The sequence below is a fragment of the Vombatus ursinus genome, unplaced genomic scaffold (assembly GCF_900497805.2).
Source record: "Vombatus ursinus unplaced genomic scaffold, bare-nosed wombat genome assembly UNPS02011613.1, whole genome shotgun sequence".
NCBI classification, from domain to species: domain Eukaryota; kingdom Metazoa; phylum Chordata; class Mammalia; order Diprotodontia; family Vombatidae; genus Vombatus; species Vombatus ursinus.
This window is the reverse complement of record NW_020951391.1, coordinates 2,396,362-2,412,638: the sequence shown is the minus strand read 5'-3', so window position 1 is coordinate 2,412,638 and position 16,277 is coordinate 2,396,362. Positions and strand designations below refer to the sequence as shown.

Sequence of the window (16,277 nt, the reverse complement as noted above, 5' to 3'; positions counted from 1 at the left end):
TAGATAGATAGATAGATAGATAGATAGATAGATAGATAGATAGATAGATAGGCAGATAGATACATATATAGGCAGCTAGGTAGGCAGGCAGATAGATACGTAGATAGATACATAGATAGGCAGATAGACACATGGATAGGCCTGCAAAAATATAGACAGGCAGATAGAGAGCTAGACAGATAGATACCTGGATAAGCAGATAGTTAGACAGAGAGAGAGGTAAGTAAGGTAGATAGGCAGATAGATTGATAGACTGATGGAAAGATGGACAGCAGACTAAAAATGGGGTCTTAGGTAATGAAGACAGTGGAGTGGAGTGAAAGTATCTCTGTTTGAATCCCAGCCTGGCTACTTAGTACCTGGGTCCCTTTACTTTTCTGGACTCTTATTTTCTCACGTCTAAAATGAGGGATGGACTAGATTACTTCGAGTTCTTAGTCTATGATCCTAAGAATTAACATCGAATGTTGATTGGGCATAAATGCCATTTGGGATCAAGTAGGGGGAGAGGAGAGAGGCAGCTATAGACAGAGGATAACAGTTCTAGAACTGGAAAGCACCTAAGAGGCCATTTAGCTCAACAGCTTTCATTCTACAGATGAGGAAACTGAAGCCTGGGGAGGTTAAATAACCTTCTCAGGGTTGCACAGGTAGTTAGCGTCAGGGGCAGAATAAATGCTATTTGGGATAAAATATGGAGAGAAAGATAGAAACAGCAAGGTATGGTGGGTAGAGGGCCAGCCTTGGAGTCAGGAAGACCTGAGTTCAAGGCTGGCCTCTGACCCATCCTGGCTATGTGACCGTGATTGGATGAGTCACTTAACCTAGTGACCATAGGCCTAAAGCCATGAATTACAGGTTAATTGCTGATCTAAGTCAGCTGAATGAATTTCAGCTTTCCAACATCAATGAAATCATAAGTCTGAACCACAAACAAAAAAATGGATGCATGGTCGTAAGAATGCATATATGGATGAACAAGCAAATGAATAAACAAATAAATAAAAAGATGAGTAAGAGGGAGGGGATTGCTCAAATTTCTCCAAACCTCTCTCTTGGAATGAAGAATTTTGTTGGTAATTAGATCACTACAACGCAGGATAGTGCTTCTTGGCAGGGAGACAGAGAAGCATTGGACTCTTTATCAGGAAGGTAAGGGGCAGGTGGGGAGAAGGAAGATATAGAGGATCCATAAGACAGGACTCAAACCCTTTCAGAATTCCCCCATATTTGATCCCCCCCAAAAGGGAACTTCTTTTGGACCTGACTAAACATTCTAGACAATTCTTTTTTCAGATGCTCCAAATTTCAGGAATTTACTAAAGATATGGAATTTAGTAGTCCTAATTTTGTTTCTAAATTAGCTGGACATTGGGGACAAGAAGGTCCTGGTTGAGAAGATACAAAACTTTCTGTACCGCCTCCCTCCATCCCACCAATGGAAAGAATTTGTTGTAGTCTTACACTGACCACAAGGTTTTCAGAGAGACAACTAATGAGCGTCCACTCTCTTGGTTTTCCAAATCTCAGGCACCAGACTAGCATCTGAGCCCTGGTTGTCAATCAGTAAATCAACCAGCATTTATTAAATGCTTGCTATATGCTGGCCATTATGCTCTCTGATCTCCTTCTGGGCAGGGTCCCTGTTGGCTGAGGGCATTTTCTCCTCCCACTGGGCAGGTTGAACCGGGTCCAGTATGAGATGCCCCTCTGTGATGAAGAATCCACCTCCAAGACCCTGAACCTCATGGGAGACTTTTCGGCCCCTGCTGAATTCTTTGTAACCCTGGGAATTTTCTCCTTCTTCTACACCATGGCTGCTCTGATTCTTTACCTTCGTTTCCACAACCTGTATACTAAGAACAAGCGTTTTCCTCTGGTGGTAAGTGGATGGGGCTGGGGAGACAGGGAAGAGGAGTCAAAGAAAATGGTCTGAGTGATGGAGAGACTGGTGACATACTGGGACCCCCCTGCAACCTAAGACATTGAGTTGGGGCGATCTGAAACCATGCAGTACATATGTATATGTGTGTATATGTGTATAAAATAGAGCTTACAGCATAAAGCAATTTCTGATTCCTATATCTATCCATTAGCCATCTCCTCCTAGCCCTCCCCTGTCTCCTCTTTTTTCTCCTCTCCACTGGCTGGAACCATCCCAGAGAGGGGTGTCTCTGGGTTTTCATGCTCCCTCTGCCCTTCATTCTCCCCTCTCTTGCCCCTCAGCTGCAGCAGAGTATTCTGATGCTGCTGGGAGCAAAGGAGAGCCCAGGAGGAGGGAGAGGAGGGGGAGTAACCTAGGCAACCTCAGGGTTGAGTATAGTATAGATAGTGAGACACAGGACAGGGCTTTGGGGTGGAGCTGTCTAAGGGGCCCCCTGGCAGAATGGGCTGACAAGCCTTGGAATTCTAGGGGATAGGGAGGGGGGGAGTCCCCAGGGAAGAAGCTACCTTTGCTGCAAATGTATGGCATGCCCAGGGAGACTCAGGCTGGCAGGGCTTACAGGCTGTCTGGTTTTGCACCCTTCCTTATCCCCCACAATCTAGCTGAGTCATGGAATGGAATGGAGGAGGTGGGAGAGCAGTGTCAGTGGAATTCCCTCTGAGCAGTATTCCCTGTCCCTCCACCCACTTTAGGACTTCTGTGTGACTGTCTCCTTCACCTTCTTCTGGTTGGTGGCAGCGGCAGCATGGGGCAAAGGCCTGACGGATGTGAAGGGGGCCACTCGGCCTTCTAGTCTGATTGCTGCCATGTCAGTATGCCATGGGGATGAGGCTGTCTGCAGTGCTGGGGCCACCCCCTCCATGGGGCTTGCCAACATCTCTGTGGTAAGAGTCCCTGTCACTGGGGGAGGGTGATATACACAACATGATCCCTGGGCTCATCCTAGCCAACCTGTTCTGAAAGATGAATGCAATTGTCACAGGGACATGGAGAGCTTACTCCAAAGACTGGCTCCTGCTTTAACCCCTGGGCCACCCCTTCTTCCCCCTCCTAACTCAATGCTACCTTTCCCTAGTAGTTAGGTAGGTCAGAATAACTAATCCCCTGTTGCTGGCTGGAGTTGCCGTGGGGTTCCTGAGAAGCCCTACTTTTCTTGGCACCAGGTACAGAATTTAGGATTATCACTCATGTAAAGAAGGTAGGGGACAGTGGATGGGTGGGGGGCACAGCTTTAACCTCTTCCTTATTTCCTCACTTCTCTCTGCCTACAAACAGACTCTCTGCTTGCCACCTCCTACTCCTCTGGGTTTATAGGTGTGTATGTATATGTATGAATCAGGAGAATACAATCAAGCAGGGCTGGGAACAGGGGAAAGGAGCCAGGAAGATGGCTGGAAGGGCCAGAGTCCTCATTAGAGGAGCCTAGGGTCAGAGAGAGGAGTGGGCTGGCCATGTAGAGTGCTGCTCTGACACCTAGGAAAATAACTCTCATGTCACCCAGCCTCGATTGGGGGCTGCATGAAGTGTTCATGAAAGGACCTTTAGACCTGGCTCTGGTCTGGGGCCTGAATGTGGCCCTGGGGCTTAACTGAGGAGGTGAGAGAAAGTCACTGAGGGGAGGGACCTACCCTGAATGTACAGGCCACCAACTCTACATTTGCCTGGTTGAATAGAAGTGGTGACAGACATTGGCCATGCAAAGCTCCTTCAAGTCCCACACAAAGGCTTCTCTGATGCTCAGCCAATTAACCCCCTCTTCATTATTCTCTATCACCCAGGGAGCCAGATCTTCCCGGAGAGCGAGCTACTCACTGGACATATGTTGGCTATAGATCTGGATACACACTATTGTATCTGTATTAAGTCTTTCAGACCACTAGGGTACCATTTAGCATGATGGCGACAGCTCCCCTGCCCTTGGATTCCTCGCCTCTGTCACAGTCTCTTGCTTTCTGCCTCTGTCTTTCAACCCCTTTCTTTGTTTCTATCCTGCACTCCTATGTTCCCGCATACCTGTATACTATACACAACTGGGCACATATGCATGTGATAGCTGTAGCTTCCTGCTTTGGGATTCTTTACCACCACCCCAGTCTCTAGCTTTCTGCCTCTTTCTATCCCTGTCAATACCCTATACCATATGCACACACGTGCATTCAGAGATCCCACACAACTGAGTGCATACGCATACACTTTCACACATGTAGACATGTATACATAGAGGCTTGGGCACCTATACACATGCACATGAACACATGCCCACCATGCCATGCGTGCATGTGCCTGCACATGTATATATGCACACACTCACTATGTTTGCACACAAGTGGATGTGACAAGCTCTCTCTTCAAGACAGGAGTTGTTTGTCCCCTCTGCTTACTCACCCTTCCTGATATCGTTGCAGCTCTTTGGTTTCATCAACTTCTTCCTGTGGGCTGGGAACTGTTGGTTTGTGTTCAAGGAAACCCCGTGGCATGGGCAGGGCCAGGGCCAGGACCAGGACCAGGACCAGGACCAGGACCAGGATGCCAGCAAGGAGAGTGCAGCTGAGCAGGGCGCTGTGGAAAAGCAGTAGTTAGCCTGTCTGCCTCTCTCCTGTCCAGCTCCCGACGGACAGCACCTCCTCCCCCGGCTTCTTCGGCTTCCTTCCAGGACTTCCCTCCTCTTGTACCTCTCCCCTCCTTGCTGATTCTTCTGGGCTAGGTGCTCGGGGACAAAGGATGGGCCGGCGCCCCACCTACCTCCCCGGGGGCAATTATCCCTCTGAGTTCCCCATCTCTCCCTTTCTGTTCACGGGCAGGGTCCCAGGCTGGGCGGGAACTCAGCACTGTGTGTTTTCTGCCTGGCCCAGGTGGTCTTACTCATCTAGCTGAATCTGAGAATCAGTGTCCTGCTGAACAGGGGCAGGTGGGAGGACGGGGGAGGGGCATGCAGCAGCACTGAGTCTGTTCCCTTTAGTATCCTCCAGGGATGGCCCAGCCCAGCTCCAATAGTAAAGGGTTGGGGGGAGTAGAAAGGTACAAGAGAGGTGCTGGATGGTGGCTTCTCCCTCCCACCGAAGGGCCCAGCAGTGATTTGTCTGCCTTTTCTCAGCTGCGGTGGGTCAGCCTCTGTGTCCCCTCTCATCTTCATTCAAACAAGTTTCGCCTGTTACTTCCATTCACCTCTCAGGTCTCTGTTTCCCAGGGGCCAATCAGTGTGTACTGTCACCCAGGCAGGTCCCTGGGGCCTCTTACCCTTCCCTTCCCCTGGGCCCACCTATTTGCGCAGATCAAGAGAGGCAAAGGCTATGGAAGGAGAGCTGGATATTTCCTCCCTGCCTAGACAGATAGGAAGGAACACAGGGTCCTGAGCACACCGAGTTCTGGCAGGGACAACTCTTTGTATGTTGGGGGATGTGATGGGGAGTGGGGGAGGGGGGGAGAAGGCTGGCATAGAAAATGGACTGTTCTTTAGTCATCCCTGCTGAGGCCTACATTCTGTATGGTGGATGAATTGTAACTTGGGCCTTCTCCTTAAGCAGTTCCAGTTCTGCAAACTGCTGGTAGAGGCAGTTTTTGCTGTTTCTGAGGGAGCCCCTTCCCTGGGAGGGGGTGGGCTGGGATATGCCCTTTGGATGTTCCCTCTAAACTCAGACACCCTATAGCAACTCCTCATTCAAGTCAAATTAGCAGACGTTCACTAAGTGCCTATTATGTGAAATGTCTTATGGGAGGTGCCAGACATATGAAGGTGACACCGATCAACAAGCATTTGTTGATCCATCAACAAACCTTGTTTGAGCACTGACTGTGTGTCAGACACTGTCACTTAGAAGGCTTCCAGAGCTGCCTCATTTTAGCACTCTGAAAATCTAGCCTCAACTTCCCCATCCCCTTCTTCATCCAGTATCAGAGCTCTTGGGCCCCTTGCCTTGCCTTTCTAACTCTGTCTAAGCCTTTCTTCCATTCCTGTGATGAGGCCAGGTGTGTGGGTGTGTGTGTGGGGTTTCAGATGGGCGCAAGGGACATGCCCAGGTATATCATATTCTAGGTTTCTTACACATTGGGTTGGCCTGTCTCTCCCCACCCCTTTTTTTTTTGGCCTATCTTCTTCCTCCCTCTCCCAGTCTTCTGTTTCTCCCTCAATATTCTCTGGCCCTCTCCTCTTCCCATCTGTCCAGAACAGGCTGATGTTATTGGTGCTTCATCACTACGGGACCTTATGTTCAGCCATGACCCAGTTACACATTTGCCTCTGTTTTCCCTCTTCCTGACACTTCTATTAGTCCCTTCTTGTCTCCCCAAGGCCCTGTGTAAATGGCTCTTAACCAGAACTTACTGATTCTCTGAGAGTCCCAGGCTGGGGTATGCATTATAATGACTTCCCCTGTTTTCCTCTTTCCTCCCAATCCCATCCAAGAAACCTTTGCGTTAGTTTTACTCTGTTAATCATCCAGGAGCCTAGAAGTCTGGATTCCTGGGTTCTTACGGAGGTGTTGTTATCCTGGATCAGTCACTTCCTTTCTCTTGAAATTACCCCACCTGTGAAAGTACAACAGAGCCCTTGTGTGGGAAGAATTAGGGTCTCTGATGAGAACTGTTTTTTCTTGATTTGGGGAAGGGGCTTGGAGAGGGAAATAGAGGGACTGGAAGAGGAGGTTGTCCCCAGGCTCAGTCTTGGCCCAAGCTGTCCCCATATACATTATCAACATGTGTGGATGACTGACTGCAGCTCCAGAGCCTCTGACGAGGAATAGCAATGGAATTTTCTCTCAATTTTTTTCAAGCTAGCCCTAGTGGGGGGCCCTGTAAGCAGTGTCTACTGTGACTTTGTTTGGATCCTGTGTTATGTATTTATTTATTTGAAATGTGAGGGATAAAAATGTTCTAATGAGCTGTCTGAATTCAGCACCTGACCCTTTACCAGGGAAGTAGGGTATGCCAGGAAGGCCCAGCCCATTTCTCCTTACTGCACTGAGGCAGAGCTTTCTCCTCACTCTTTACCACTGATGGGGTGCCACAAGGTGGAGTGGAAACAGCGTTGGGTTTGGAGTCAGAAGACCCGAGTTTGAAAACTGCCACTGCCACTTGACACCTGGGTGACCTTGGAGAAAGTCCTTAATCTCCCTGTAAAGCCTTAGTTTTACTGTCACCTCTAAAATAAGAGGGTTAGACTAGATGTTCTCCAAAGGCTCTTCTCCCTAAGTCTATTATCTCATGAGTTCCCCGTGGTCACTTAAGTGACTGATTGGATCTTAGCTAGAATAGCCCTAATTTGGGCTCTTTGTGTGTGGCCTTATTGCTCTCTCCCTATGGTCATCCTAAGGGAAAGATCACCTCATTTTTATTACCTCCAGGAGGGGGATAGGACTCCAGAGGTCCTGGGCTCACCCCACAGTACTGTTATCCCTTGGAACCAAGGGTCCCTGCTTTGCATAGCCATGAGTGAGGAAGGCATAGGCAGGGTCTGTTCAAATTCTCCAATTGCTGCTGCAAGAGGCCAAGAACGATGGAGAGTTGGTCAGCTGAGCCCTTTGCCCCAGGAAACCTGGATCCTGTCTGGGTGCCCCATCTAGGATCTTTTCTGGAATATGGAGCCCCCTGCCCCTCTACTTCAAGGGAGTGATGTTGCATGTTGTTTTCTGGTGCTTGTTACTAAGTTTTGAATAAACAGCCGTGTGAGAGTTTGCCATGAAGGAGCTGTGACCGAGGACCTCATTGGCCCTGTGTGCTTTTTAAATACTCCCTCTATTTCCCTGTTCCCATGAACTGGAGGTTCTGAGCAGACGTAAGAAGCCACTTGGTTCTTCTCTACCCTGGGCACTGGACTAAACTTGCCTCATCGTCTCTAGGAGGCACTCCAGAGAAGAGGATGGTCTCACTGCTGTTTCCTCTCTTACTCCAAATAGCAAAGCCAGCTCGATACTGGTCATAGTGATCCGTCGGACATAGAATCCAGGATCCTTAAGTGTTCTGCCATGACCTTGGATCATACTGTCTGTACCCATTTCTCCATATGGGGCCCAGACAAGTCTTTTGGGGAGAGATGAGGCAGTACCGGTTTTTTAAGGTTCTGGCTTCACACTGCCCGCCAACCTCAGTAATCTCCCCCTCCCCCTACTCATTTGCTTTATATTTATTGACTCCCAGAGACTATTTTTGAGCAAACAACCCCTCCTCAAGGTGAGAACGGGAGAAAAGAGACTTTCTAGGGCGAAGCCAAAGACCCCCTGATACATCTGTACCCAGGCCTGGTTCCCTCCTGTGGAGGAGTGTGGGGGGTGGTGTGTGGTGGGGAAGGGTCAAGGGAAGGAATTTATCTCCTGTTTCAGATGGGGAAGAGGGGTCAGAATTCTACCCTTTTAATGTGATGAGTGGGTGTGGGGTGGGGAGCGACTTTTCATCTGCTGAGAAGAAAGAGCTAGGTGATTAAGGTCCTTCCCAGGCCTGAGCAAGGGGGATGACAGCTCAGATGAGAAATCTCCCTATGCTGAGGCTCCAGCAGCAGCCCTTCCAGGGGAGAAAATATTCATTAGAAAAAGAAGCCAAAGTGATGGATGGAGTCAGGGCCCAGCTGGGGTTTGGGAAGAGGCTGGTATGAGGGGTATTGATCGCAGCCCCTAGGAGGAGGAGTGGGGGGCGGGGTGGGGAGGGGCAGATATCTCAGCAGAGATGCTGCAAACACCAGCTGCCTCAGGGCCACGCCAGGCTCCCGGGCTGGCTGGGGCTCGGAGGTAGCCTTCTGTCATCTTGACAGGTGATCCAGGCCAGCTCCCCCAATCCGGGCATCCCCTCCCATCCCCTCTGCCCGGCTCCAGGGAAGGGGTGTGGCTTCCAGCAGCCCCACAGAGGCTGCCACCAGCGGATGTGATCCTCCCGCCCCCAGCCCTACCCCGCCCCCTTCGGCGTCCTTCAGCCCATCCTCCCCGCAGCCTCCCCCTGCCCTCTCGGCTGACCCCACCCACCCATCCCGCCGCCCGCCGGGAGGGAGGCACCGACACGGACGTGGAACTCGGGGGAGGGTCGCCGGCTGCTGGGCCAAGTAGCCGTCACGAGTGGAGCTGTGTGGAGCGGGGGGAGGGAAGCACTGGGGAGGGTGCGCGTGTGTGCCGGGAGACTGTGAGCCAGGCCACGTTACTCGGAGGCCGGACGACTCGGGGCCGGGGGAGAACTCCATCGCGAGCCACCGCGCACGTCCCAGGGACCCTGCCTATGAGCAGCCTGAGCAGCCTAAGCATCCTCCCCACCCCTGCCAGGACTACATTTCCCAGCAGGCTGTGCGGGTGGGCGGAGGCGAGAGACAGAGGGCCGTCGGCCTGTGCCACGCCTGCGCAGGGTGCAGGGCGGCCTGTGGGGGGCGTGCCCGCGGTGGGGCGGAGGGGAAGCCGGGGGGGCGCGCGGAGGCGCCGGGGCGGGCGCGCGTCCGTGGCGGTGATGGCGGTGCGTGAACGCGCGGCGGCAGCAATGGCCGCTCTGGAGCGGCGGGTGCCGAGTCTCGATGACTTCGCGGGACAGAGTTGGAGCTCGTGGGTGGAGCGGGCCGACCTGCCCGCGGCCGACGGTGAGTGAAGCCCCCCCCAATGCCCCGGGGCCCTGGCCGATGCCTCCCCTCCCCCCCTCCCGGCCCCCGCCGGCTGAGGGGAGCTGTCGACGGGAGCCGCCGTCCGGCTCCCCGGCCCCCCAAACAAAGGATCCGCCGGGTCCTAGTGCCCGCCCGCTCCGCCGCCGCCGCGCCCCCGGGTCCTAGCGCCGCCCGGCCCGCAGCCCACCCAGCTCCGCCGGCCCGACCTCCGCCGCCCGTCCCCGCCCGCTCTCCTGCAGCCTCCGCCCGCCCTCCTCGTCTGCCGCCCGGCCCCCGCTTCCGCCCCTCCCGCGCCCGCCCCCCGCTTCTCCCCTCCGCTTCAGTCCTCTTCCACGTGTTTCCCACGCACCCCGCTTCCCCTGCTCCCCGTGGCCCCCCGTGCTCGCTCCTCCTCCTCCTCGGCGCCCGCAGCTCCCCGCCAACCACCCCCCGCCTTCGCCGCCGCGCCCCCCCCCAGGCCCCCCGGCCGTCGCTCGGCCCCTGCATCGCTCCGGGGAGCGAGTGGGACGGCGTTGACTTCCCGTGATCTTTGTCTCGGAGCCCCCAGGAGGCACCTGGCCTTGCCGGCCTTTCGGGGTGACAGCGGGCACCGCACCCCAGAAGAAGTTTGCGAGTGAGAGGTGGAGGACGAGACCGCATGGAGCAGTCTCTGATGACACTTGTTCTCTTGAGACGTCTCCCCCGCTCCATCCCCTTCCATTACCCCTCCTGCTTGCACTTGACGGACTTTTTAAAGCAAGAGCTGCCCCTTGTCTCGGGAATGCACACCCCCTCTCAAACCCTGCACCCCCATTTCTGGTGATTATATAAGACTGTCAACAATCCACTTTGCCTAAGGGGGGGGGTGGAGGCAAACCTAGGGGTGGAAATAGCGGGGAAAGCCCCCAAATGGGATCCTGGCCCACCCAGAGCCTGCCCTGGACTGGGTAGGTGAGGACAGGACCATTGTCAGGGTTTGGGCGCATTTAGAACCGGAAATAGAATCAGGCAGTTGACTCAGAATTGATTTTTTTCCCCCAAGGGACAAGGAGGGGGTGTAAAGGAGGGAGGGGAGAAAGAGTAGGTGGGATATGGGGTGGGGGGGTAGACTGGACAGAGCTGCCTTGTGTAGCTAAAAGATGTTTTTATCATCAACCCAGAACCCGAAGGTGCCAGGGCAGCCCTAGCCCAAAGCTGCCTGCAGGGAGGGGAGGGGCTTGCCCAGAATGGAATCATGAGCCATGGATCTAGGGAGCTGGGTCTCTTTCCATCATGGGACTTGTTTCCCTCACTGGTTTTTGGAGGAGTTTGCTCCTCCTTAAGTGTCCCCAGTTCTGTGCCTGGAATGGGTTCCTCTTGCCCCAACCCAGAAGGCTAAAGGGCTCTGGAAATGGCAAAGGGCCCCAAGATAGCAGTTTTGTTTTGTTTTGTTTTTTTTCTGTACTGTATCAAGACTGCCTTAGCAGAACCTGGGAGGCTGGGGAGTATGCTTTAGTGGTCTGTGTCTGGAGGTGTGGTGGTATCCTGTGTAACTTGGGAGAATGGCCACTTAGGACCCTATGGAATGGGAGGGGAAGTGCTTGCTATGAAAAATGGAGAGAGATTCTGAGGTCTGGAATAAAACTCTTCCAGACTGGAAGTCATTGGTGGGGGAGGAAGGGGGAGGGGGAGGAGGAAGAGGGTGACAAGAGTCTTTCCCCTTTAAATGGGAAAACATTCCTTCTAGGGGGTGGGATTTGCCCACAGTCAACCAGTAAGTCAGCAATAGAATGGAATAGAACCTTGTATTACAGGATCCTTAAGGAAGTAGTTGGTTCTGTTAAGGTGGGAGTCATTACAGAAGCAGTTGTACAGGGGCCCAAGCACTTGAAGTGACCCCCTAAAAGATGCCCAAAATAATTCTGAGCATCAGTAAATATTTATGGCTTCCCAACCCCCCCCCCCAATTCCCTGAGGGTTCAGGCTACACTAACGTGGAGAACATAGAAGAGATGAGGTCTCTCTAACCTGGCTACCCGAGGATACTGAGGGGCTCCTGAAGAAGGGAAATGGTGCTGACAGAGCTGTGTGTCTCTCTCAGGGGCTGATCTGGAGGAGAGCAACAAGAATGGGAAGAAGAAGTTGGATGCCATGACCCTCATAAAAGAAGGTGGGAGCCAGCAAATAGTAGTGTTGGGCCCCTAGGCAGACGTTCACGACTACCTGTGTGACCTTGGGCAAATTAGTTTACCTTTCTAGGCCTCATTTTCCACATCTGTGAAATGATAAAGTTGGCTTGGATGGTTTTGAGATCCTTCCCTCCTTGCTAGAGGAGTCTGGTTTGGAAGCATCAGGTCAAAGGGATGATTCCTCTTATGAAGGGAAGAAGTACTATTGCTTAGCCCCGTCCCTCCTCTCTCACGTAGGTGCTGTCCCATAGTTCAGGGAGGCTAGGTGCCTTCTGGGTGATCAGGGCAAGGGCTTTGGGATGAGGTGGAAATAGAGGCAGCTTGGGCCCTTTCCCAAAGTGATGTGAGCACCTGTCATTGCAGACATGTCCATATTTGGGCACTGCCCAGCCCATGATGAGTTCTACCTGGTCGTGTGTAACCACTGCAGCCAAGTGGTGAAGCCTCAAGCTTTCCAGAAGCACTGCGGTGAGGGATGAGGGGGGCTGGGAGGATGGGAAGGAAGGATGAGAGGAGTAGAGGTAGAACTCTGATGGCAGGAAACATGGGAGGGTAGCCAGAGGGGTAGGAAAGTGGGGTGGTGCAGCAGGAATGGTCTTGACAGTGTAGAGATGAAATGAGGGAGTGTTGGGGGTTGAGGTTGAGGTATGACCAATAGGGACCTCCACCGAGCTTAAAGGAAGGAGGTAGAGGCCGTAAAAGGGATCATTCTCAAGTCTGGGGTATAAGACCCCAGATGATGTTTTGGGGTTATCAACCCCCAAAGGGATACACTCTTGAGAGGAGAGGACAGGGAAGCTGCTTTCTCAATGGACCTGTGAGCAGGGATGTAGAATGAAGGATGGAGTTGATGCCATTCACTCTGGGGTGCTTTGCCCTTTTTTGTGACAGAAAGAAGACATGGGCCCCTCAGCAAGCTGTATGCCCGGGCTCAAGCCTCTGCCACCCCTCAGAAATGCCATGCAGTAAATGGGCAGGGCCCAGCTTGCGGGGGCCAAGGCCCCACCAAAGCCTCCTCAAAGGAGAAGGTGCCAGGGGGCCGAGGCCGGGCTAATCACCCACCTGAGAAGGCACAAAAGGACAACCTCTGGTAAGGAGAGGCTGAGGGCTCCTCTCAGGCTCCTCCCCAACTTGGGCAGGGAATGGGTTATCGGAGGAGGTATACCACTCCTGGGCTGGCTGAGGTCACTGCCCTGAGGCTGAAGCAAGTACAACCTGTCCTCCCCTACTTCTCTACTGCCAAGATGACCGAGGCCTTTGGCACCCATTACCCCCTTGGGAACCTTCTGAATCTACAGGGAAAACCTTCAGAAGACAGAGACCCCCTGATGGGGACAGAGCCTGTGCCTGGGTGGGGGACCTTTCCCCCTCCCTTCTCCCATAGCCTCTCCCTTCAGCCTGTCTCCACTCTTTCCTTCTAGCCTCTTCGTGCCTGTGGTGAATTTGGAGAAGATTTCCAGTCTCCCTAAACCTGACGGACAAGGGATCAGAGTGAACCCCAAGCCTCTGACTCCTCATTCCACTTTTCTCGGCCCATCCAGTGGTCTTACTAAGGATACCCCTGGGAAAGCCCCCACAGCTCCCTCTTCCAAAGAACTTCCCAGCAAAGGGAGCAGCGACTCAGTCCTCTTGGAGGGACCTAGCCCCCAGGCCGAGAGTGGTAGCCCCCAAGAGAAGGAGCCCAGTGTTGCCAGGCTTCAGCCCAAGGCCCACAAGAAGATGGCGCGTGAGTTGTTATTTTGGAGGCAGGAGTGAAGGGCAGGGAGCCTCTCAGTGTGATTTTCCTCTGCCCTTCTGGAAGGGCTGTGGGGGTGGGAGAGTTGGGAGACTGGGAGATTAGGCCTGCTGGGCAGCTGTCAGCACAGGTTAGGGGCCACGTGCTGCCCATGTGGGATCCTCTCCCCTACTCCTCTGCATACACATGGTCATTTCCAAGGGAAGTCGGCACAAGCCAGAGCCCTTTGGGTGCTGACCTCAGCTCTGGATTACCTTGCTGGCACATGAGAGGCTTGTCCTCTGAACATAACAATGACATGTGGAGAAGCCCTCTCTCACATTAGGACGCCCATCTCTCTCCCCTTTCCCTGTTTGTTCCCAGGGTATCAGACAATTGGTTTTTCCCTTGTAACTAGTGTTCCAGGTACGAGATACTGCTTTTGTTTCCCAATGGGTGTTGGCCCTACCTCCTTCTGTTTACTTTGGGTTTGGATGCCTGAAAAGGGATCACAGCCTTTCCATTTTCCTAAGTGGAGTCACTGGGTGTCTCCTACCCCACCCCCCTGCCCCAAGTTTGACACCCAAGGAGAGCCAAGGGCACCTTCAGCCTAAGTCCCATGTTGTTCCTAGGACAATTGGTGGGGAGACTGAGACCCCTCCCCCTCACCTGGGGCCACATGAAGCTATCCTGGGACTGTAGGAGCTGTGCACCAAGTTGAGGCTGCCTGCTCTCTCTCTGCAGGGAAGGAGTGTGATCTGAACAGGCAGTGTGGGGTAGTGAACCCAGAGACCAAAAAGATCTGTACCCGCCTGCTGACTTGCAAGGTATCCATTGGGGAGGGAGGGCAGGCCCAGGGCCAGGCCATTGGGAAGGAAAAGTTGGGGAAAACCATGGTATCCACAGGGTAGCATAGCGTAGTCACAGACCAAGAGCAGGATGAGGGTAGGACTGTATTAGGAGGCTGGGCCAAGTCCATCATTCCAGATTGGGAAGAGACAGAGATTTGGTAATAGTCTGTTCCCAAAAGGTTCAAGAAAGGGAAGAGCAGTTTGAGTTTTGAACATTGGTTAACTGAGGCCCCTGGGGAGAACTTGAGCACAATTGCTTTTGCCCATGCCTCATGGTGCCCACCCAGATACATGGCCTGAGGTCTGGAGTGGGGTCTCATACCTCGCCCTGAGCCCTTTGGTAGAGCTGTCTCAAACGTGTGTTCCAGATTCACTCAGTGCATCAGCGCCGGGAGGTCCAGGGCCGGGCCAAGGACTTTGATGTGCTGGTGGCAGAGCTGAAGGCCAATTCCCGAAAAGGGGAGTCCCCCAAAGAGAAGAGCCCTGGGCGCAAAGACCTGGGCCCTGAGCGCCTCTCTCAGGAGCTGCCCTCTTCAGCCCAGGCAGTAGCAGCTCTGCCTGGCAGCACCTTCACACCCAGGGCCAAGCAGACCTATCCCTACTGTGCACTGCCTAGGTAAGGGCCCGGCCCCTACTCTGGATCTCTGGTATACATGCTCCACCTCTCAGATGTCCAAGAGAGAAAGACCTGCAAGGAATAGCGAATGGCAGGAGCCTCCTAGGATATTCACAGGATCTGCTTTCTTCCAGTGTTCAGGTGTTCTACTTTTTAGAGACTGTAAACTTGGATAGGTGCACTCTCACTATGGGGGACAGAGATGAGAGAAGCAGTGAAGGGGTGCTGTCTCGGTCGCCCCTGATCTGGCCTTGATATCCAGGCAGATGATAATTGTTCTCCATCACCCTGATCTTAGCTTCTTGTCATAAAGGGTCTTTTAAAAAGGAAATTTCTGGGGCTTGCGGTTGAACCCGGATCCCTTTTGGGAAATCAGGTGGAAGGGAGTTTAATCCCTCAAGCATCTCTGTGCTTGGGGAGCTCTGAGAATCATGGAGCCCATTGCCACCTTCCAGCGAGGCCCCCCTGGGGAGCCTGTGTTTTCCTAGCTTCCTTATATGACAGATGATCATTCTGAAGCTTGGAAAGGAGATGACAGGGCCAGGTCTGTGTACTGAGTCGGTGAGCATCCCGTATTGATTATCCCTTGGTGCACAGAGTATTGTGCCGGGGATGTGGGGAGATGCTGTGTCTCCTTCCCTCAGGAAGCTGCTCCAGCAGCAGGATGGGACACACGCATTCATCTCAGGGAACAGAGGCACACAGCTATTCAGGAAGTCCAGTGCTCAGAGCCGTGGGAAGTGAAGGAATGAGAAGAGGAAGTGTGCTGAAGTGACAGGAGCTGGGTGGCGTTGATTGAAGGATTCTGGGAATGTGTTTGGAGCAGGCTTTTGGAGGAGGTGTGAGAATGGCCCGTGCAGTGGCTTGGTGTGGACAGCAGGGGTGGAGAGAGACTGCTTCCGCAATGAGTCCCTATGCTTTTGCCCCCTCTTATCTCTGGTGGTCCAGAGATGGGGTTTCCACACAGGCTTTCAGAGATGTTCCCTCTCCCTGTTTTCTTTGGCCTTTCTAGGTCACGGGTCTCCTCTGAGAGTGAGCTAGATGACGAAGGCCCTTGTGGTGGTGATCGAGACCTAGGCCTATTTCCTTTCCCTCTACCCCGGGGTGGGGCCCAGGCTTCCAGCGAGGAGAGTGAGGAAGATGTAGCACCTGATGACTTCCACCACGTCCCTGACTGTCATTATGCAACTCGGCCCCCTCGGCCACAGGCGGTGAGTGCTGGGGCTGGACGGTGCTTAAATCCAGGGTACCGGGTATGGAACTGGGCCTGAGAGCCATCCACAGGAGAGCACGTCCACATCCTTCTCACTCAGAGCTGTGGGAAGGCATTGATTACTCATCTGCCCCGTTGAGCTAATAGTCTTCCTCTGTCTTTACATCACCCCACTCCCACTTTCTCTCCTCTTTCACAGACACTAGAGTGAGTGCATGTGTGCATGT

The 16,277-nt window shown here is 53.3% G+C and overlaps 2 protein-coding genes across 4 annotated transcripts in view; both read left to right on the top strand.

Moving 5' to 3' along the window:
• SYPL2 (synaptophysin like 2) overlaps positions 1-5,315 on the top strand; it is a 17,445-nt gene extending 12,130 nt beyond the window's left edge. Inside the window, exons 4-6 of the mRNA XM_027856795.1 lie at positions 1,681-1,882; positions 2,638-2,829; positions 4,351-5,315. Coding sequence (XP_027712596.1) covers positions 1,681-1,882; positions 2,638-2,829; positions 4,351-4,521 — 565 coding nt within the window. The 3' untranslated portion in view covers positions 4,522-5,315. The remainder of the gene's footprint in view (positions 1-1,680; positions 1,883-2,637; positions 2,830-4,350) is intronic.
• A 4,031-nt stretch (positions 5,316-9,346) lies between these two features.
• The window catches only part of ATXN7L2 (ataxin 7 like 2), a 9,896-nt gene continuing 2,965 nt past the window's right edge, over positions 9,347-16,277 (top strand). Inside the window, exons 1-8 of one of the 3 annotated variants that reach the window (XM_027856764.1) lie at positions 9,347-9,488; positions 11,569-11,637; positions 12,020-12,124; positions 12,548-12,746; positions 13,078-13,382; positions 14,115-14,197; positions 14,590-14,837; positions 15,850-16,048. In XM_027856764.1, the coding sequence (XP_027712565.1) occupies positions 9,362-9,488; positions 11,569-11,637; positions 12,020-12,124; positions 12,548-12,746; positions 13,078-13,382; positions 14,115-14,197; positions 14,590-14,837; positions 15,850-16,048 (1,335 nt within the window). In that variant the 5' untranslated portion in view covers positions 9,347-9,361. Of the gene's footprint in view, positions 9,489-10,034; positions 10,308-11,568; positions 11,638-12,019; positions 12,125-12,547; positions 12,747-13,077; positions 13,383-14,114; positions 14,198-14,589; positions 14,838-15,849; positions 16,049-16,277 lie in introns of those variants that run through there. The other 2 variants (XM_027856765.1, XM_027856763.1) reach the window with 2 other exon arrangements.